This window comes from Ixodes scapularis, unplaced genomic scaffold (assembly GCF_016920785.2).
Source record: "Ixodes scapularis isolate PalLabHiFi unplaced genomic scaffold, ASM1692078v2 PGA_scaffold1__304_contigs__length_218370807, whole genome shotgun sequence".
NCBI classification, from domain to species: domain Eukaryota; kingdom Metazoa; phylum Arthropoda; class Arachnida; order Ixodida; family Ixodidae; genus Ixodes; species Ixodes scapularis.
The window spans coordinates 123,001,065-123,021,912 of NW_024609846.1; the positions used below are offsets into that span (position 1 = coordinate 123,001,065).

A 20,848-nucleotide genomic window follows, 5' to 3' on the forward strand; every position below is an offset into this window, starting at 1 on the left:
AATTTGATGACGTAACTCGGGGATCGCAGTACACCCAAGTGACGATATTTGAATGCGGTTCATAGATTAGACCCGAGCATTGCGTGGGCACTCGACTTGGGCTCGTGATAATTGCTAGCTCGAGAAGCATCCGGGTAGTAACCCGTGTCCAATCGCTGCAGCGACGACAACAGCCGAGCCATAACAATGTCTGGAACTCAGCGCGTGTCCTGAGCTTTGCCAACCCCAGCGCGTGGCTATGATCAACCCTGGCGGCATATAATCGGCTCCAGATCACGTGGCCGCTTGTTATGGCTGCGAGTTGAGGGGGTGAACGCTGCTCATTTTTCTTTAATTTTTTTTCTGGGACTTCTATTACGTGGGGTGAAAAATGAACGCGTGTTTCATAGGTCATTAACGTTAGGGATCCGTTTTAAGCGGTATTTGCGCAAAGTACAAAAATTGTTGCATCACTCCTTTAAGATCGGAGTGGGGCAATTTAATTCCTATTTATTTATTTTTATTTCTTACCCCTCTCTATGACACACTCTCTGTGTGTTTCGGACCGTTTCTGTGTCACCACTTTTGTGTATTACGGAAGTGAAAGGACATTCCCTGGTGACTTGTGCGATGTGCGGTGAACAAACCCCCAGTGTTTGGTTTCGGAAAGAATTGTATATAACATATCGACGGATGTGGTGACTTTCTTTGTCTTAGTAATATGACAGCTAATAACTAGTCGTGCTAGTTTACTGTGAAAGGTTTATAAATCGAAACAATACAACGTCTGTGCCTTTTAGTTATTGAAAGTCTACTAGGCCTGCTGATTTGGTTAGATATGTATCTCGTGGTTCCCGCTCTTATCAAAACATACATGAATATTCAATACCACAAAATTCGTTTATAATTTATTACCAAATGCAGAAGAAAGTTCAAGAAAACTTTTTCACAATTCATAGAGACGCATGGGTCGCAATGTCTGACTTATGTCTTGCAAAACAAAGACGTTTTGTTTCCGATATTGAGGCCTAAATATAAAACATACAAACAAAATATACACTTTCTAGGATTGATTTTCGTGTAGAGAACTATAATATCTACATTTGAACAAAAAATAAAAAAAATAAAAAATGGTACTTTTGAGAAAATCGATTTCAAAAATGGTACCTTGTGGTTTTTGCTTAATATTAACGTAAACGTACCGCAAAGGATATTTTATACAGCCGAGTCATTTTATAATAAATATTAAGAGCGTGTTTTGGGCTCTCCGTGGATATAAAAAAATCGGTGTAACCCAAGTAGATCGCCAGTAATTAATTGTCAAAGTTCGTCAACAATTGACCGAGGAGGCGTTTTTGACATTTTTACAGAAAAAAAGCAAAACGCCTAAAATTATTTCATGGTATTGGAGCCTTTTAAATGTGTCCACAGAGTGCTTGAAAAAAACATAATATAATGTGGACTGAAAATCTATGGCGGGAGATCAAGCGAGACATCCGACCCACGGCGAGTGTGAAAAACACTGCTTTTCGCCGCGGCCTCTTTAAAAATTCATAAGTCGAGAACAAAAAAATCCGACGAATTTGCGGTTTGTGTCGACTGCGGTTTTAGAAACGGCGCCATAACATATATTTTTTTCATCGAAATTAAAATTTCGACCCTTTTTGCCTGCACGATTTGAGATGAAACCACCTATATACATATATATATATATATACACCAGCTTACTGGCACCGGTGGGACACAAGTATACTCCAACGCAACGCCACTGACCAAGACGCGTCTTCGTCGTGGTGGAATTCTAAGGATAAAATCTGACCTTTTCTTTTATTCTCTGCTCAAAACATGGTATCGGAACATGTGGGGACGATGCGAACAATGCGATCCAGAGGAGTGCGTCATGAAGTTTTGCGATCCCAGCTGCGTTAAATGCCGCTCATAGAGTGGACACGACGACTGCGTAGGCATTCGATTTTGGCTCGTGACAATCCAGGTACTTCGAAATGCATTCGGATCGTGGCTCGTGCCCAATCGCTGGGTTTACGGGAATAAGCGGTACATTAAAGGGACCATGAAATGACCTTTTTACTTTTTCCAGATAACTTTTACATTAAACCGTCAATGTTCACTGAATGCCGAACAGGCATCCGTTTTCGTCTCGGTTTATTAACTTCTACACAAAAAATTATTGAAATATCGACTTTTTCTTTTTCTCTAACTGACCGCAAAACAAGCCGTGACGTAAACCGTTTCCGGAACCGGAAGTTATCTCGGCAATAGGAGAATGGGAGTGTTAGCGGCAACGAGTTGGGGTGCGCCGGTAGGTTTTACTGCGCTGATGCCACCGACGTATTCCCTGAATCGGCGCCTCTCATCGCCACATCGCAGCTGAGCGAAATTCAATGAGATATGTTGCGCTACAGCGACAGCATGGGACTAGTCCCATACGCCGGTATGCCTTTTGGGAAGTGCAGCGAGTCTTCCGGTGAAGACTCCAGAAGTCAACCACCCTGTCATTGTTGGCAGAAGGGCCGGCCCGTGTCAGTCGTTTGCAAAGCGACGTAGATGGCGTTTTTCGCGGCCTCGGAGATGCAGGAGCGAGCCGACGGTAAAAAAGATACGTTTGAACTACGAGTGTCAGCAAGAGCCACGTAAATACCTGTTTACACTCGAAGCGGACGCGCGCGTTCGATGGAAGTGCTGTATTCGCGCTGTTTGTAAGCGCTTCGGGACCGTTCTTTTCAATTGCAACTCGATACTGACGCGACACTCGGCAAAGAAAGGTTGGACCGGGGTTGTACGTATACCTCCCACGAACTGTTATAGCTCGACAGTGACGTGCAGTCTGTCAGAATAAAAATGGCATACCAATAACAAAGTGTACATACCGTGTTACCAAGGTAATCCATACGGCGTTTATTACAGCTCTATATCACACAAAACAAGAAGATAGAATCGACGAGAGTCCCTTTTCGACGAGTGTTCGTCAACACTGCCTCGGAAAACAAGGGGAAGAGATTGACCTCACCTCTTAATCTAGAATTGAGGTCAGTGATCAAACTATAATACCGGAAGGGTCCACAAGGGTCGCGCGGGCATATTCCATTTAGCACGCCAGCCGGTCGTAGGCAGACGGTCTTGCGACGAAGCAACGCAGCGCCGAGTCGGAATGCCTGCTAGGCCTATATTCTGAGCAGCTCGCTTCGTCGGAGTCGGTGGATCCAGCGTTCTTGTTCGTCGTGGTCTGTTTTAAGTACTGTTTTCTTGCTGCTTGAAGTCGGCACGCGCGGGAAGAACACGTAGAAAAATAAACGTTCAGTCAGTCAGAGTTTTGAGAGGAAGGAAAACAAAGAAAATAAACGTTCGTCGGCCGCCGCCACCCAAGTAACTGTCGGCCCTGCCCTACTGCGCACGCGCAGTAGTTGCTTCGTTTACCACACGATAGATGGCGCTTGGCTCTCAGCATTATCAAATTTGGCAATTTTCGCCACATATCTCTAATTATGCTACAAAGTGTGGATCTGAATATTATTTAACAAAACTTTTAGGAAACATTCGCCGGCTATTTATTGTTTACGATCGCGGAGCTGGTGAGGTAGGCTCTTACCCAATAGGCGACCTGGATTTGGCTGACGTGCTCCATTTCCGCGGTTGCATCGTAGTGAACAGGCGAAGGAAGGAAGGCGCAAAAGAGTCCAGTTTTCTTTTAAAAGTTCTATAGCAAATAAATTTTTTTGGCTCCCTATTTTTGTGTTTTTGTGTTTCTTTTCACACCTTTTACGACGTGCGGTGAATGAAACTCGATTTTAAAATCATTTCATGGTCCCTTTAATAATGCGTGGAATTTAGGGCGCGCCAATTTGAGAGGGTTCGAGTTGAGATGGTAAACTGTGTTCGTTTTCCCCCGATTTTGTTTCTGCGACTGCCATTACGTAGAGAAAAAAAAAAAAGCCTTGTGTGTTTCATAGATCATAAATTTCAAGGAAAAAATGCTAAGTTGTAATTATTAGTAGTAGAAAAATGTTTGCATCGCTCATGTAAAAGTTTTTCTAATATGTCCCTTTCATAAATAAATGTAAACTGGCGGTCGCAAAAACTCCAACAAATCTGGTGGTGTAAAAAATAAAAAGGATCGGAAAGCAGGAGCCTCGTTGCGCTGTTCTACAGCCTTTTCTCCTTGTTGCCTTAATTCGTAAATCTCGAATGGGAAACAAAGTTTATTATTAGTATTAATAGTAAAGCATGTATACATTTACTCAGTGGACATGTTGCTTTTTTCTTCAAAAGGTCATCTTAGCGTTTGAGCTATAGGTACTTTCTAACTTCACACATTTTGCTTTTGAAAAATTGTTTCTAGCTAGAGATTATACTTCCTTCTTCCGTGTTTACTGCCGTAACTGTGAAATGACGTTAAAGCATAAAGAAATGTATACATATTCAGATTGTACAAGCTTCCTGTTCGTTTGTTTCCTGCTCCAAATGGGCTGAACCGATCTCGTCACGTCATGATTGTTAAACTCCACCAAATGTTTTGTAAGGAAAGGTTAGGGGGATTGAAGTTCATATATTACGTATTAATATCCACAACGCTTTCGCTTTTGCTCCTGCTCATGATACATTCCAGAAGGGTATAGACGTACTCAGCCGTAATACATTCCACTGTGTGCGGGTGATAGGTAAGAAATAATATTTTGTGTATTTTCTGCTAAAAAGAGAGTAACCGATTTAAACGCCGTTGTTAATGCTTTAAGCATCGTTTTCCTTTAGAATATTGTTTTTTTATTGAACTGCATTGTCCCCTGATAGATTGAAATCTCAAACCACATGGATGCCAAAAGGATTTTGTGGATTTCATTTCAAGTCTTTTTCGTGACGAGCGATGAGTGTAAGTCTGTCATGTTTAATCATCAGGCAGTTTTCGATACTTTATTTAGTCAAATTGGCCCTCATTATCAGATTTTGCCAACAAAGCCTTCAAAGCGCTCTGTGGTGTATGCTGTTCTACTAGCCCTTTGCGTTTTTAGCTCTTTTAATTTTCTACAATGAATCACCAACTCGCCCAAATTCATACCATCCTGACCCTCCTCAAAGTTATGAATCGAGTGATGCAAGCTTCAGACGCATATATGGTCTTATAAATAGCGAGCAGCTGTTGTCTGCTAACTTTATTATACTAGTCTTACGGAAAAAAATATACGAAATTATGTATTACCTGATTCAGGAGCGTTATAATCTGCGAACGTGGAAGATGATTTTATCCTCTGCATTTCGCACTCCCAGCCTTCCGCATGTTGCACAGGTGGTAAATTTAACGAAACCCAGCGCCCTGTCTGTGTGTTTCTTCGACCTCGTCCTTCGTTCTTTTTGCGCTGTTCCCTCCAAACAGTATGTACCACCAACTAGCCCAACTACATGCCTTGCTTAACGAAACCCGCGCTTTTTATGGGCTGCAAGCATGTCTAAAACGTACTGATTTAGATTACGCTCAGATAGTTCTAAATTTGAGCGATGTTTAATTTTTACTAATTAAAAGTTAATGACCAATTTTAGGTAATTATACGACTTATCGTAACGGTTAGCCTCCTATATTCTCTCCCCCCGGCCGAACAGCTCACACGTACAAAATGTATAAATGTAGCATTCACGTTTTGCTTAATTAAAATCAAACACCCAGTATATTCTGAACAATATTGTTCTAAGGTAAGGGGTAGAAAGTGCGAGAAACATTCGTGCTCGGCCTTTTCCGTCTTTGTAATATGTCAAAACCGAGTACGTAATTGATAGGAATAATGTTTTATCACTCGTCTCGAGTAGAAGGTATATGCGCCGTAATTAATTTTTATATTATTCACTACATATTTAAAAAAAAAGGGCGCTTTTATGCACTGCGTATAATTGTCTCAAATAAAATTGAAAAACGCCACCGCCGTAAGAACATTTCAAAATATAGTTGTCACAAAGCATAGCAACACTGTTGATACATTCATGGTTTTATTTGTGATGTCTTCGTTTTTTGTACATTACAGCAGATTACGCCATGTATTGACGACCTACTGTAACCTTATTTTCCAGACAGCGGACCCGCAACAAGTAATCTCGACCAATATATCGATAATGTAACCTACAGCTTATACTCTGCAGTTCAGGAGATGATTCCAGATACTGACCCCGTAACCGTTTCGAACGTGCAACTATTTCTCAGCAATTCTATGACGCCCACCACTTTCAGCAGTTTTTCTCTTGGAACTTTCTCTGGCCTTGGAACTTCATTTCATCGCTCCGCGCCTTGCTCTGTTCGATATAAGAGCATCGAATCAAGAGTAACCTGCAAAGTGAATTTCGAGAATTTGCAGGCTACGCTACCAAAGTTTAAAGATGACGAAGATGTCAAATATGATCTTTTAATAAACGCCTCAGGTCTTCTTATCCTCTCTTTGCCCAAGGGTAAGCAAATTGTTTTATACCTTAAAGTAAAAAGAGTTTGTGATCCATGATATGTAAAGTTAAGATGTTTCGCTGCATACACGAAGCCATTGGGCGTAGTTAGGTAATCGCGATTTTGTACAGACGACACTACTGAATTATTGGCACTTGTGAGGAACAAAATAAGGGCAATGCGTGAGCGATGACGTATACGAGGAGCATACTAAGGAACTGACTCAGAAATGCAAGAGTTAGAATCATGTTGAATCAGACACACACATGGGAATGTCTTCTGGTCACATGTATTTCCTGCTTTTTAAAAAGTATTTCGCTTACAACTGACACTATTTCTGAAAGCATGACTCACTCCGAAATATATATACTAAGTAGTCCACACAGGAGTAGATGATTGAGCATTTTGTGCAGTTCTGTCGGAGATTCGATGCTGCTCGCCCTTCCTCCTCCTGAAACCGCTACAATACTATGTTGACTAAATGTACGGATAAATATGCTTTACCAAGAAGGACATAAATGAAGAGAAAAGTTTTGAACATAAAGACAAAGTGTATTAGACAATCTTTCGATAAACAAGAAAGGCTTGTCTAGGAGCGTTACAGTGACTTAAGTGTTGTTTTAAAGGGATTGACACGAAAATGAAACGAATATAATATTCTTGAAATGAAATTTTTATAGGCTACTTAGTATATACACCAAGTTACGCGATTTTTAGAGCTCTGGTAATTGCAATAATCAATTTACGAATTTTCATCATTTTCGTCTGGCGACCAGGCAACACTGCCCAAGTTAGTCACACAATGGTGTCCATAAGGTACGTATGATGACGTGGTTTACGGACACAATGGTGTGACTAACGCTCTCTCATTCTAGGCGCCCCCGTTATCGCCCAAGCTCTCCTCGCCGCGGTACGATCAGAACCGCTTTCGCAACTCGGTAACCCGAACCCTATTCTCGCTCTCGCCCCCGGCCCGTTGACCTTCCACCCTGCATGCGCCTGCGAGATATTCCCGGACGACGGTGACCATGGCGAGTTCGTCCGTAACTCGCTGTCACTAGAGCTGGTCGCCAGCGTGTCGCAGTCAAAATCAACAGCTTCCAACATATCTTGATAGCAACTACCTTCATCGCTGCTGCGATCAATGTCGGACACTTTGATAAAACGAGTGATGCCGTAGACGTAATCATCACGGACCGTATGCTCGAAACATGGAAGGTAAACGAGGAAACTGAAGCTCGAGACGCCATGAGAGCCAAGTCCGTGAGTGCGTGCAAGGGGACGCCGCGCGGGAGGCTGGCTACGTCACCAGTCTACGACACCAGCCGTGGCGTTTTTGATTGGGGCGGATTCGAAACTATCGCACCATTTTGGTGCGAAATGGCACGAAACTATCGCGCCATTTTCAAAACAAATCTAGCAGGATTATAGGATCATACAATGGGTCCTAGGAGTATTGTTATCTCATATTTTATTTTTGGCGTGTCATAGCCCCTTGCTTAGTAACCTTAGGAACAGTCCAAAGCTTATTGCGTTTATAATAAAGTCCTCGATACTATTACGTCAGATTAAGTCAAGATTACAGTCCTGTTTTTTTGACAGCTTTCAACTCCCCCCCCCCCCCCCCCCCCCCCCCCAGATAATAATGATGAATGACAACTTACAACAACAGGCTCCGAACTTTGCTTCTAAATGAGCCAGTGAATTGTAATCATACATACGATTTCTATATTGTTCTCGGAAGTCGCCTAGTTCACAGTTTCTCGGGAGTCGCCTATTTCGAAGTTCTCGGGAGTCGCCTAGTTCGCAGTTCACATAAAATATTTTGCGAAAATTTAATAGTTATTCAGATATAAATTGATAAATATTTACGTTCTTAGCCCAGTTTAAAAGTTGCGCGGAAACATGGCGCTGCGCTACAGGCCTTGCTCCCGATCTCGCTTACAAGAGTGAAGTAGTTGTTTCAGTCACATCGTCACTTGTGTCATCGGCACACCTACCATGGACACGCTGCCAAGATAGGGACGGCATGCTTGAAACGACTACGCCACTCTTCCAAGCGTCATTGTGGACAATACTTGCTGCGCTCTTTTTGCGTGCAATTCTTAAGACCGAGCAAGGAAATATAGAATTTATCAATTAATATCTAGAAAACGATTACATTTTCGCAAAAGGTTTTTATTGTCTGTCCTCTTGTTGTAATTGTTGTCAATACTGCAATGGCAACATGACCCCTAAAATTAATAACTAAAAAGGTTAAGGAACGGGTTTTAGCTAGTTAACTATCTTTCCATGACGATTACTTCCTCGTCTAGTATCCGCCGAGCCTCATAAATCAATGGGAAAGAAAGCAAGTCTAACCTAAGCCCCTTAAAAAAAATCTGTTCCAAATAACTTTTAACGCCTTTTATATTATTTGCAAAACACCACAGCTCTGTATACAGAATACTTGAAGGGTTTACAATTAAGAAATTAATGTATAAAGATAATTAGTTTAAAAAAAGACTCCTTTTGTTTAATTGAAAAATAGCCATGTCGTTTTCTGCAACAGCATGCTGTGTCCTAAGTGTGCTGTCCACATTCTGTAGAAAACTTGACAACATAGTTTTACTGAATATACGAACGATATGTAAGCAGACCGTATTGCAGCAATTTATTAAGCAGTTTCCAGAGACCTGGGTATTAAAATGCGTTCATACGCCAATGAAGAATAAATTTTAGCAGGACATATGGCACATGGGTGACACTGGAAACACCATCATTCGGTGACACCGGAAACACCATCTGTAAAAAATATATATATATATATATATATATATATATATATATATATATATACATACATATATATATATATATATGCAGAGAACGCACTAGAGAGGGTTGTCGGAGTTTTCAAAACACATATGTATTGCCACGCACCTCGGCGAGCGAGCCGTGCGCGGTCGAGTTGTTACCGCGCTTGACTGTCGTGCGGAAGCTCAGGGTTCGATTCTTGGGAGCGACTCGTCTTTTAATTATTCTTTCAATTTAAATTTCTAGTCAATTCGAGAACCCTGTTTGACCTATTATTCGACGCGCCGAACGTTCTAGGCAGAATGTTTTGTTTTGGGCAGAAGTTCGCCCCATTAAACGTTTAGTTTCTTCAGTTATTCTTCGCCTCGTCATTTGTCATTCGTGACAATATAAGACAGGAAAGGAGGGGGTACGAAGAACTTAACTTTCATCGTCCAAACATCCCCGAGAACTTTTGTTTCACATTTGCTTTTGCTCGTTAAAACTGTTTGAAGTGAATTACGTATATCAAAATGCTCTCTCGAATTAGCTTGAATAGTAATAATAATAAACCAGTTTAGTTGACCTCCTTTGGTGCATTTGAATTACAATACTTTCTTATTTATTACTATATTACGTTTATTTTATTTTTCTCAAGAAAAAAGTGTACGCAGCCGACAAATATACTCGACTAATTCTATTTTTCTTTTTACCGAAGTTTATACTCAATAGTCGCATATTTTTAATCTAAAGCTCCTGGAACAGTTTTAGTTTAGAAACATTAATGCAATATTGACGCTCCACTCTTTATAAAAGATACATTAAACAAGTAGTGCTTACGTATAATCGGCCGTAAAAAAAATGGCACAAGAGAGTGATTGCCCGTCCGGCGTTAAGGCGACACGTGGCGCTTTGGTAGCGTAAGCACGCTGGGGCCGCGATTGCTGGATTAGTCCACTCTTGGATGAACCGGGGACGTCGGCACACCAGAGCCGTTCCCCAAGCGCGCTTTCGAAACGACACAGCGTGACTGCGCACATGTACTCTGGTTTTGCACGCTCTACGCACAGCTCATATATGAAACGCGGTGTGCTTATAATGTAACAATATTACAACAACAAAAAAAAAAAAAACTAGGAAAAAAAAACGTCGTCTCACACGTGACCCGTCACCCTCGAAAAAAGATCGACCGCAAGATAAAAATATTGCTACGAACGATATCTCTCCAAGCACCCCCGCGATTCAAAGGTGGGAACGTCCCGGTCACTCTCGCTCCCCGTGTAGTCGCAAAATACAACGCTGCATGTGGCGGTTTCACCGCACTGGCCACCAATCCCTTGTGCTAATATTTTTTTGCGGCCGAATGTACAGCCTTAAACTTATTTATCACTGTCAAGGCAGCCTACATCGTTTTGACCTGTCGGCCAGTAGATTACAGGTTTTATAGTAACTTATTATCAGTATTCTAATGGTGGCACCGATCAAACGGCACTGCTCAAAAAAATACTGAGTGGTTTTCTTTTTCGCATAAAGTTGGTTTAAAAAATGAATAGTGGGCCCGATGGTACCTAATATGTTGTCTGAAGTTCTACAAGTTCCTTGGGAAGGCCCTGAAATAGAAGGTGCAAAGAATACCGAAGCAGAATGAAATACAATTTATAGATCACGAATAAAAGCAGGCAGTGTACAAAATGCCGTATGACAATTTTTTCAAGTTAGTGAATTCGTTTCATTCGGGAATCGAAGCATTTTGATGATGAGGTTTATTTACTGTGGAGTGAGACCTGTGTGTTCCCCATTCATGTATAGAAGGTCGTCTCGGCCGCCGGTCCCGACTAACGTCCTTATACAGAAGGACCTCAGCTTGTAGAATGTTTCAATACCCTTCTGCCACTCGGCGCTTTCGCACTGGCGCCCCCGCTACGAGCCTGGTTGTATTATTTTCTTGCTTTCAAGACCCAGTTCTTTTTATTTTTTTCTTAAATGGACCAATAATCATAACCGCAGTGGGATAATTCACGTTTTAAGAGCATGTTGTTGCACTTTGTAGGCCTTTGATATAGAATGCTTGCTTGCGAACAAAGCAAGTTTTTTTTTTTTTTTTTTTTTTTGTGAATGCCAGAATGACCGTTTTGTAAGGTTAAATACAAAGCTGCGTGCGACTAAAACATTTTTTTCCTCCAGATCAACGCAACGCAACCGTAAAGTTGATGACGCTATCCAGCGTGAACTTTACAATGCAAGTAACTGGAACTGCATTAAAGAAGAATGAACCGACTAGTACGCCATCAATGTACAACCTTGATGAAGATAACCCAACGAATTTTAAACAAACATACCGACTCGTCTTTGAGAAGTTTGTAACAGATGGCAAATTTATAAAGGCACTAGATGCTGCGCTTGCTAGTGTTCCGAAAGTGAATTTGTAAGTTTTTGGAATCACCAAAAAAGTGGAATAGACCCAATTCAACAAAACATAACAATAAGATATCTCAGCATAGATTATCTAGAGCGTAATTAGTTTGCGCCAATTTCTGCACCTCATCTTGGAGCTATGTTTGTTCTTTCAAGCAAAATAAAGTGGTATACCGCGTGCAACTGCCTTCCCCTGCTTCTTGCTCACGTCGTGTGTTTGTGTACTCTCCAAACTCGCCCTCGTTATTTTGTTTTCCTCCGACTAAACTATAGACCTTTTTCGCAAGGGCGCCACCATCTTGAATTGACGTCACTTCCGGTATGGGCGAAAACATTGTTTTGCCGTCGCCACGCCAATAGAAGGCATTTAGGACATAAGCGTAGCCGTCACACATTCTCGTTTTGCCTCCCTCCTATTTTTTTACTATTTGCAGGTTAAAACGTTCTGATATTTTTCGTCGCCCATACCGGATATGCCTACTTGGCGGTCGGGGGCGAGAGTAAGCGGAAAAGGTCTATTGACGGTGAGCGTTTGGCTGCCGTGTCATCACGCGTTTTCTGCGCATTATTTATGTTGCCCTTCGATTGACGCGCTCCTCCTTGCGTTCTGATGCGCTGAAGACACATTTTGGAACACCTGCTCGTCCCATAATTTGAATAAATTTTTACTTCAGCGTTTAAGTCGTAAATTTGGCAGTAATAATGAAAAATTTGTGCTTTGTTTTCACCTAAATTAAAGCACAGTTGACTTTACAACCTAAAAAAAAATAGTTTCTAAGGACCGATGGAAGTATTTGGTCCTCAAAACTCACATTTGCTCTCCAAAAAGATAATCTGGTTCGATTTAGGTACCATGGGCAAAAGCTGGGGACCATACCTCGGCGAAGTCACTCACGAACTCGCTCACTCACACTCACTCACGCTCACCGCGTCATGGTGAAGGGCTGTGAATGACTTCGTGAACTCGGACCAAGTCGTGATGTGAAGGGGATATGACTTCGTGAATGCGGAAGGAGTCGTGATGTGAATGGGCGTGACTCCGTGAACGCGAAAGAACTCGTGATGTGAAGGGGATGTGACTTCGTGAACGCGGAAGGAGTCGTGATGTGAACAGGCGTGACTCCGTGAACTCGGAAGAAGCCGTGATGTGAAGTGGATGTGACTTCGTGAACGCGGAACGAGTCGTGATGCGAAGGGGAGTGACTTCATGAACTCGGAAGGAGCCGCGATGTGACGGGGAGTGACCTCGTGAACTCTGACGCACCCGTGATGCAGTGGTGAAGGACTTCGTGACTCTGGTGTATACGTGATGTGATGGTGAATGAATTCGTGAACTGAATTTGTGATGTGATGGGGAGTGAGTTCGTGAACTAGGAGTCAGGTCTCAGGAGATGTTGGTGTGGATTTGCTTGCGTGTGCGTACTCTTGGCGACTGATAGCCGACTTGACATTTGGTAGTGTCTGCATCATGTTGGTGCCCTTACACGCACAAACATGCTGTGGCGGTTAGTATAGAGTGTAGACGGAGCAGAAACTTGGAAGGAACTTCTGTTAGAGGCGAGAACGAGATTCGTAGGGGTGGTCTGGTAACGTTTGGGAGAAGCAACTGCAGGGGCGTTTGCTTTGGAGGACTTTGAGAGAGGATGTGACATTTTGCGTGTGCGACTGTGCGCGGCTTAAGCGCGAAATCGGAAATGGGGAGGGGACTGTGTATTGCAGACTCAGCGGCGACTCCAACGAGTTTGGCGGGCCTCCGCTCTTCTGCCCCGATACTGCGGGCGTGCGTACCCGCGTCGCGTAGTACACGTGCAGCTTAGCGAACGTTAGGGGGGCTTTGTCTGTGCGCGGCAGACGTTTGAGCCTCCTGCATGGCCGTGGGGTTCCGTTTACGCAGCGCGGCTTGGCGGCTCCTCCTTTCGGTGTGTGTGTCATTGTGTATGGGGGGCCGGGCACGGTGTCGTTTTGCCACTGTGCTATTCTGCCACGGGAGGGTTTGTCTTCGCGTTGATTGCATCTGCGTGCGTCCGTGCGCCCATGTTTTTGTCTTTTGTAAGCGCGTTCGTGCGCGCACCCCTCAAGGAAACACAAATAAAACCGTCTTCCCGGAGCTTTTACGCGAGTACTGGTGTGACCCTAACCGAGTATACAATGTTTGTTTTCTCGCTCTCGCTTAATAATGCTTACAGATATTCTGATGCTGGTAATATGCGGCATACGCTCGTTTTTATCCGTCCACACGAAAAAGCGTGCGCCGGATTTGATCTGTTTCGGCCGCTTCCGGATTTTTTCAAACGCTATTTAGCATCTAAGATCTCGGAAAGGCTTGACTCTATTCTAGAAAAATCACGGAAGTTTACGGGCTTTATCCATGTGCCAGAGAATTATGATAATTTTAAAAATGTGAGGAAGCAGCCGATTGGCATCACGGTTTGTCGCCCACGTTTCCTAACAAGCGCGCGGTCGTGTCCGTTGCAATAACAGGCAGAGAGAATTTTACGTGCTCTCAGGCGTTTAGGTGGGGGGCTTCGCTTGCTGTTGCCGATAATAGGTTTCATCACAGTCGTGCATATGCCTGAGTTCTTGAATTCTAGGAATACGAACAGAGTTCTTCGATCTCCGTTGAACGTGAATATTGACTAAAGAGGTTTTAGTTTCTGTTTATTTGAGCAAAAGTCAGCTACTGGCACGATACTTGTCTGTAAATGCCGGACCCCATCAGAAAATATGCGACGAACACGTGGCGAAACTCAATCCACTAAGCAGCCTAGCCTTACTCCGTGAACAGCGCTTCGGGCGCGAAGGCGGAGTACGAGTGTTCAAAGATTCTTGATAAAATGACATAAATCTTTTCCAAGGGAGAGACAGATAGTCCGTCCCCATTTCTGAATTTATCTATTTTTTTATGCTAGCTAGTTTTGCATACGAACCATATCGGCCACATTTTGCTAAAGTGCTTTTCATTTGAAATCGAGACCACTCTTCTTAAATAAGCGCTTAGACATTTGTCTCCTCGTTATTTCTGAGCAAGTGACTCATTCAAAGGTCTGCTGAGTTTTTTTAACAGCGTCGGAGCGATACGAATGGCTCTCACTTCGATCGGAAGTGAGAGCCCATCACACAGGACCACAAGCAAACCGTGATTGCGTTGTCATCACCGTCATCCTTCTGTTGCAAGCAGGCTACCAATGAAAAACAAGGTGCGCGGTCGAGGTCGAAGTCAAATTCGAAGTAAGTGTTTATACGACGTGCAAGTAGGGATACCAACACGTGTCTTCCGCGCTTGCGAACGTTATCGTGACCCATTGAAAAGAAGTAAATACGAAGAATATCACAACAATCAGCGGGAAACATAAAGGGCGCGCACAGAACGCGCGAAGACGAGACAGAAAAGCGCGCGCCGTCATTGGTCAAAACGAGGTGTAAATAGCGGTACGTCAGAGCGTCTGAGGGGTAAACAAACACACGAGGTGCGCAAAGAGCTGAATAAGCCTCTTATTTTTAAAACATGGAAAACTATTGAACCGGGCTTGCCGCGTTCCTTTAAACTTTTTTCATGCACGTCGCTGTGCTGTTCTGGGGCACGTATCGTCGGTTCACTCAAAGAGCTTTTACTTTCCCACGCTCTTTAGAGCCTGGCATTGCACCTTTTTGTCAGATGAGCCGGCGATGTCCAGTTTTTCTGACAGGCTGTGTTCCCCGTCTAGAAGTGTGGACGAGCTGTTTACCCGTCCTCCCATCTTGCATTTCCCACCAGACCTTGTTTCAAAATGACCCTTCTTTTGTAACAAAAACAAAATTAAGAACCTGCCTCTATTCATCTCAAAGACTATGTTTGATGTTCGCTGAAGGCGTCCTCACTGGCTCTGTCTGCTTGAAGAAATCACCGGTTATCAAGGGGAGCTGAGGGAGCGAAGACGACCTCTGTTTCCCTTCCCTTCGAGGTTAGTTAGCTTGCTTCTCCTTGCTAACGTCGTCTTTAATTTCACTAGAAAAACGATAAACGGTAGGGAGTTCTTGTAGACGGTTTTTGTGCTCGGTAACGATACCCAATAACGATACTATGCATGCACAAAGACGACAGAGGAGTATCGGGTATTCTAATAGGAATTATTGGAACAACACACAAAACTCCCTAGTTTCTTAGACGTGTAAAGGAAGTATAAGCACTTACTTAATTCGTCCCCAACACGCTCGTTTGTGATTAGTGCTTTTGTGTTTCAAGCTTGGGGTAAGCTTTTGTGTTTCAAGCTTGAGGCAACCTGTAGGTACAAAGTTTGACCTTGCCAGGTGTAGGGAAAAGTTCGCTGTTCGGGTTTTTCCTTTTAAGTCCTTTGTCGACTCGTTATGACCTGTTCTTCTTTCTTACGGGTTACGTGTGGAGTCTGTCGGTTTTGGTTTTAAAGAGCCTTTTGGTTTTTGTATTGAGGAGCATCTCTGTTACGCCCGAAGCGCCACCACCGCGCCGTGACGTAACAGAGATGAGTTCATGTATAGGCGAATATGTCGCCGAAATTATGTTCTGGCTATACACGAACCAACGAACTCATCTCTGTTACGTCACGGCGCGATGGTCACGCGTCGGGCGCACTTCCGGTCTGGGGCTGAAGGCGGAAGTCCCTATGTGAGACGTGTATTCTAGGGTTGTATTAAAAAAAAAACCTGACAAAAACTTGCCTTCTTGTCAAAACGCCGCAACTGAGGCTGCACCAAAAGGGTCGAGAAAGGTTTGAAGATCAGTTTTCATGTGCTCGGTTCGTCCGAGAACGTGGATATGTGCCGTGAAAATGGAAAACCAGTCGCCGTCGGACCACGATTGCTTGGGCGGGAAGCAGTTTGGGTTAAATTCACGGATACTTGTTGTCATCAGATTTATTTGTTTTGTTCCGTCATGAAAGCGGGAATACCGCCAAGTTGTTGGGACCGCCTGCATGCGGACGTTCAGTGCGTCTTCAAGATCGAACGGCCGCCTGATCGCTCGAACTGTCGTCTGCTCTTTCAAACGCTTCTGCTCGTCGTCTGCTCTTTTAGACGACACCGGCCCGTGGACCAAATGTTGGCCCGGTACTTGCGATAAGAAGTGAGTGCAGGCCTCAAAATACTTAAGTTTGAAAATTGGTAAGCAGGCTCGATGTAAACAGTGGATACAAGGAGATGTTGATCGCTGTTACCAGTGACCATCAACGACTTGTTATGCCTCATTCACTTGGTCCGATTCTGCTTGCGATTTTCAGTATCGATGTTGAACATCTCAGCTACGGTTCACGCTGTTGTAACCCGAGCGACGTCATGACTGAAAATTGCGACCGAAATTTCATCATGCGAATCAGGCTTTAGAGTACCCTCTGCGGCGTCCACGCGGAATGAATCGCCGCATGTCACATTATTCACGCGAAGTTTTGTGGTATAGCGAGCCTCAGTAATTTCGCTGAGGCTGCTCAAGTAGTCAGGCATTGCCCAGGAAGACGTAGAATCAACAATTCCAACGCAGAAACCTGCGTTGGACTCACACCACTGCCGACAACAACGCAATTCAATGGTTTGTTTATCGGCGACGCGGCGAGCTTCTTGCCCACACCCCATCGCTCATGCGCGGCGCCGGTGGCGTCGGCTAGGAGCGCTCCAGTTTGTTTGTAAACATGAGTTGGTGTATAAAATATAGTGGAAAAATGAGGTGAAATGAGGTGCCATTGAGCACCACGTTTTACATGCTCACGTCACGTCATGTGAGTATAACGTTAGGAAATTCATTTTTAAAGGGGCAATGCAACGATTTTTGTATTTTGCGCAAATACCGCTTAGGACGGATCCCTGACGATAATGACCTGTAAATTACCCGTTCGTTTTTCACCACACACAATCGAAGTGGTAGAAAAACATAAAAAAAAACGAGCAAAGTTCACCCCTCAACTCGCAGCCAGAACAAGCGGCCACGTGATCTGGAGCCGATTATATGCCGCCAGTGTTGATCATAGCCACGCGCTGGGGTTGGCAAAGCACAGGACACGCGCTGCGTTCCAGACATTGTTATGGTTCGGCTGTTTTCGTCATTGCAGTGCTTGGACACAGGACATACCCGAATGCTTCTCGAGCTATCGATTATCACGAGCCCAAATCGAGTGTCCACGCCATGCTCGGGTCCAATCTATGAGCCGCATTCACATATCGTCACGGTACTGCTACCGCCCAGCTACGTTACCAGGTTTTGCGAAGGAGAGATTGAATGAAAACGCTCGGTTTTCTCCTTGAAATTACAGCGCAACAAAGGAGTTTCTTGGCCAGTGGTGTTGCGTGTGAGTATCCTTGAGAACCACTAGTGCCAGTAAGCTCGTGTAAAGTGAAAAACATTCCAATTGAATATCGTTGCACCGCCCCTTTAAGTCTAGATACTTTAGACCTTGTCATTCGCAGTTTTCTCCGTTGGTAGCAGCCGCCTGCATTACTGGTGTTCTCGCGGAAAGTGGCGCACTAGCTCCCAATCAATCGCACAGCGCGTGCCATCCTGACTGAAAGCAGTGTCAAGGGGTGAAACTAGAAGACCCTGTCCTTTAATAAAACGCTTCGTAGAGATTCCCGCTTCAAGAACTTGCGTCCCATCAAGTTTCCGAGTCTATTATATTCGCGAACACCGCCCCGTCGGACTTTAGCAAATGATTGACTCTTTGTCCAACAGATGTTTAGTCGAACTGTGGTAAAGTTTGAAGGTAGGCCAGTCGGTGCTGACACGTGTGACGTCACTGCTCCTCGCGCATACGCAGCACGGCTCGCCAGAAGCCACGCGAAACTGCTCAGCCTCGGCCAGTGTAGACTACGCTACAAAATAAACTCCTAAAAACACGCTCCGATTCTATTCAAACATGAACTCCGAAAACACAGTACGCTACATCTAATACGAGTCTATGCGCAGCCAAACAACGAGCGCGAGGCGCGCGTGAGTCGCGCGCCTCGCCTCGGTTTAAAGCTGAGAAAAGTAAAGCCCCTTGATAAAGGCCGTTTTTACAAGTACCGCCAACCATTGTTGTGAAAACGCGCGAGATACGTGCCGCGAGCGCGTGCTCCGCCGCCATTCGCTTCCAAAGGCCGCTCATTTCAGTGCTGCACCGCCATTTGCTTCCAGGGGCCGCTCGAGACATGGGCCTCGTGCGCTCGCGCATTTGACGCTACTAGCAAGACACGTAAACACATCAAGGGGCTTTAGAGAAAAGTGGAGTCGAGCGCCATCATTAGTTATCTCGACTGCATTTCGCTCAAAGTAGGTTGAGCGACACGAACACGCTCAGAAGTAAACATATTGCTTTGAGTTGAATGATCCAATGAGTGGTTTAATTAATGATGAGGTGTACTCTGACCAATGGGTTCGAATAAAACACAGATTTCATTGCTTCGGCAAGCTGCAAACCTCTTAAAGAGGCGACCTCTTTAAGAGGTTTTTCAGCCGAGGCACTTACTTTTTTTATTTATTTGTTTAACTGACATACCCTCAGGGCCATCAGCATTACAGAGGTGAGCGGGAGTTAGAAGAGAACAGAACAAAGCTGTACACTTTGGAGCTCAGTCTGAGCTGTATAGATTATTTACGGCAATTTTTAAACATATAGTAAGTGGCAATTGTGGCAACAGATGTGGGAAGGTAGTTCCAGTCCACTGAAATTTTTGGGAATGGATGACTCTTGTTTTGGAATGTCTACTTCATATATATATATATATATGATGAAATCCGTGACAAAATATTAGACGGGTGATTCAGCGGTCGGCTGTGAAGTACTGCGTTATTATGGTATCTCTTATGAAAGTGACATCAACGCGCTATTTTACGACGTAAAGTGAGGTAGGCAACGATATAGCTGGTTGCCATGGATCATAATTATTAAGATAAAATACACAGAACAATTTTGTACTGATCGAACGACGGTTTAGCGAGCGAAACCTGGCCCACGGCGTTTCATCGAATGCCACTTTAGCGAATGGCAGTGTTCATTTGACCGAATAGATAAAATGAAGGCCGCCGCTGTCCTGTTTTCGAGCTTGCCGAACCTTTGGCGATGGACGCTCGAACTTCAGTTCATATTATTTCCCCCAAACTATACCGAAGCACCCCTTGCTATCATTCTGAACAGACCGCCTGGCGCGGTGTGTTTGGATGCCCAGTTTGCCGCCCCTACAAATGCCTAAACGGTGACTCGCGTATGTGATCTCTATTCGCTAAACTCTAATGCGCTAAAACGTCTTCGTTCATATAATATGGACTCGTATTAATGTTTGTGAGATGTTTCACAAAAATCGTGCACGCAGGTTCGTGTCTGTCTCTCCTTTTTGCCCCCTCGGCGAGCGGTCGTTGGCAAAAATATAAGCGCCTTCTTTCTTTTTTTCGTAGAAAAAACCGTCCGCAACAAAAGGTAAAAAAAAGGACAGGCCAGAAGGTTTTCAGGTGGGGTCCCCTCCACAATCACAACGCCGACAACCAGGCGAAGTCTAGGGAGCCTTCATGTGCGCTTTGCTAGAGTGATGCCACCCTTCGTAATACCGCTCGCCCACAAACCAGCAGCCATTTTGGTTCTGGGCCTCCGTGGGGCTAATAACTCTCCCGGAAACAAGCACCTTATCTCACAAGTTCGGAGCAGGGAAGTCAAGAAGCCGCTCGCTCTCCACAGCATGCGCGCTCGATGAAGAAAGCGCGAAACAAAACGAAAATAAAAGAAACGGGACAACAAAACTAAAACCAGAGGGAACAAGCTAAACAAAGAAAATGACAAGTGCAGGGTGCGTCGCCCGGCCCAGCCCAATACCCCCCCCCCCCCCCCCCCCCACATACACACACACACACACACACACACACACACTGACACACACATCTGGAGCCGTCAGCGCCGCTGCGAAAGAACTTCGAGGATGGCTGAGAGCCGGAGGCAGTGGCGGTGGCCGCGGCTGCAGGGGCCGACGCCGCTTTCCGTGACCTCGGTGACTCGGTGACTCGGTGAATGGCTGTGACTCGGTGAATGACTGTGACTCGGTGAAGGGCCGTGAAGTCGAACCGGTCGAACGACTTCATGAACGGGATCAGTTCACGGACGTGAGGGGAACGACTTGCTGAACTCGATGAGCTCGTGATGGGACGGTGAGCGACTTCGTGAATTCAGAGTTGGCGGTGATGAGATGGGGAATGCTTCATGAACTCTATAGGATTCGTGATGGGACGGTGAAGTACTTCGTGAACTTGACGGATTCGTGAAGTGACGGTGAATGACT

At 44.5% G+C, this 20,848-nt stretch overlaps 1 protein-coding gene across 1 annotated transcript; it reads left to right on the forward strand.

Moving 5' to 3' along the window:
• Window positions 1-5,735: 5,735 nt before the first annotated feature.
• LOC121835811 lies at window positions 5,736-19,346 on the forward strand (the record flags this gene model as incomplete). Its single annotated transcript, XM_042290317.1, has 4 exons — window positions 5,736-5,748; window positions 6,052-6,423; window positions 11,375-11,615; window positions 19,337-19,346. Coding segments are annotated over exons 1-4 (636 nt in total), but the record flags the coding sequence as incomplete, so codon positions are not given.
• Between the last annotated feature and the right edge of the window lie 1,502 nt (window positions 19,347-20,848).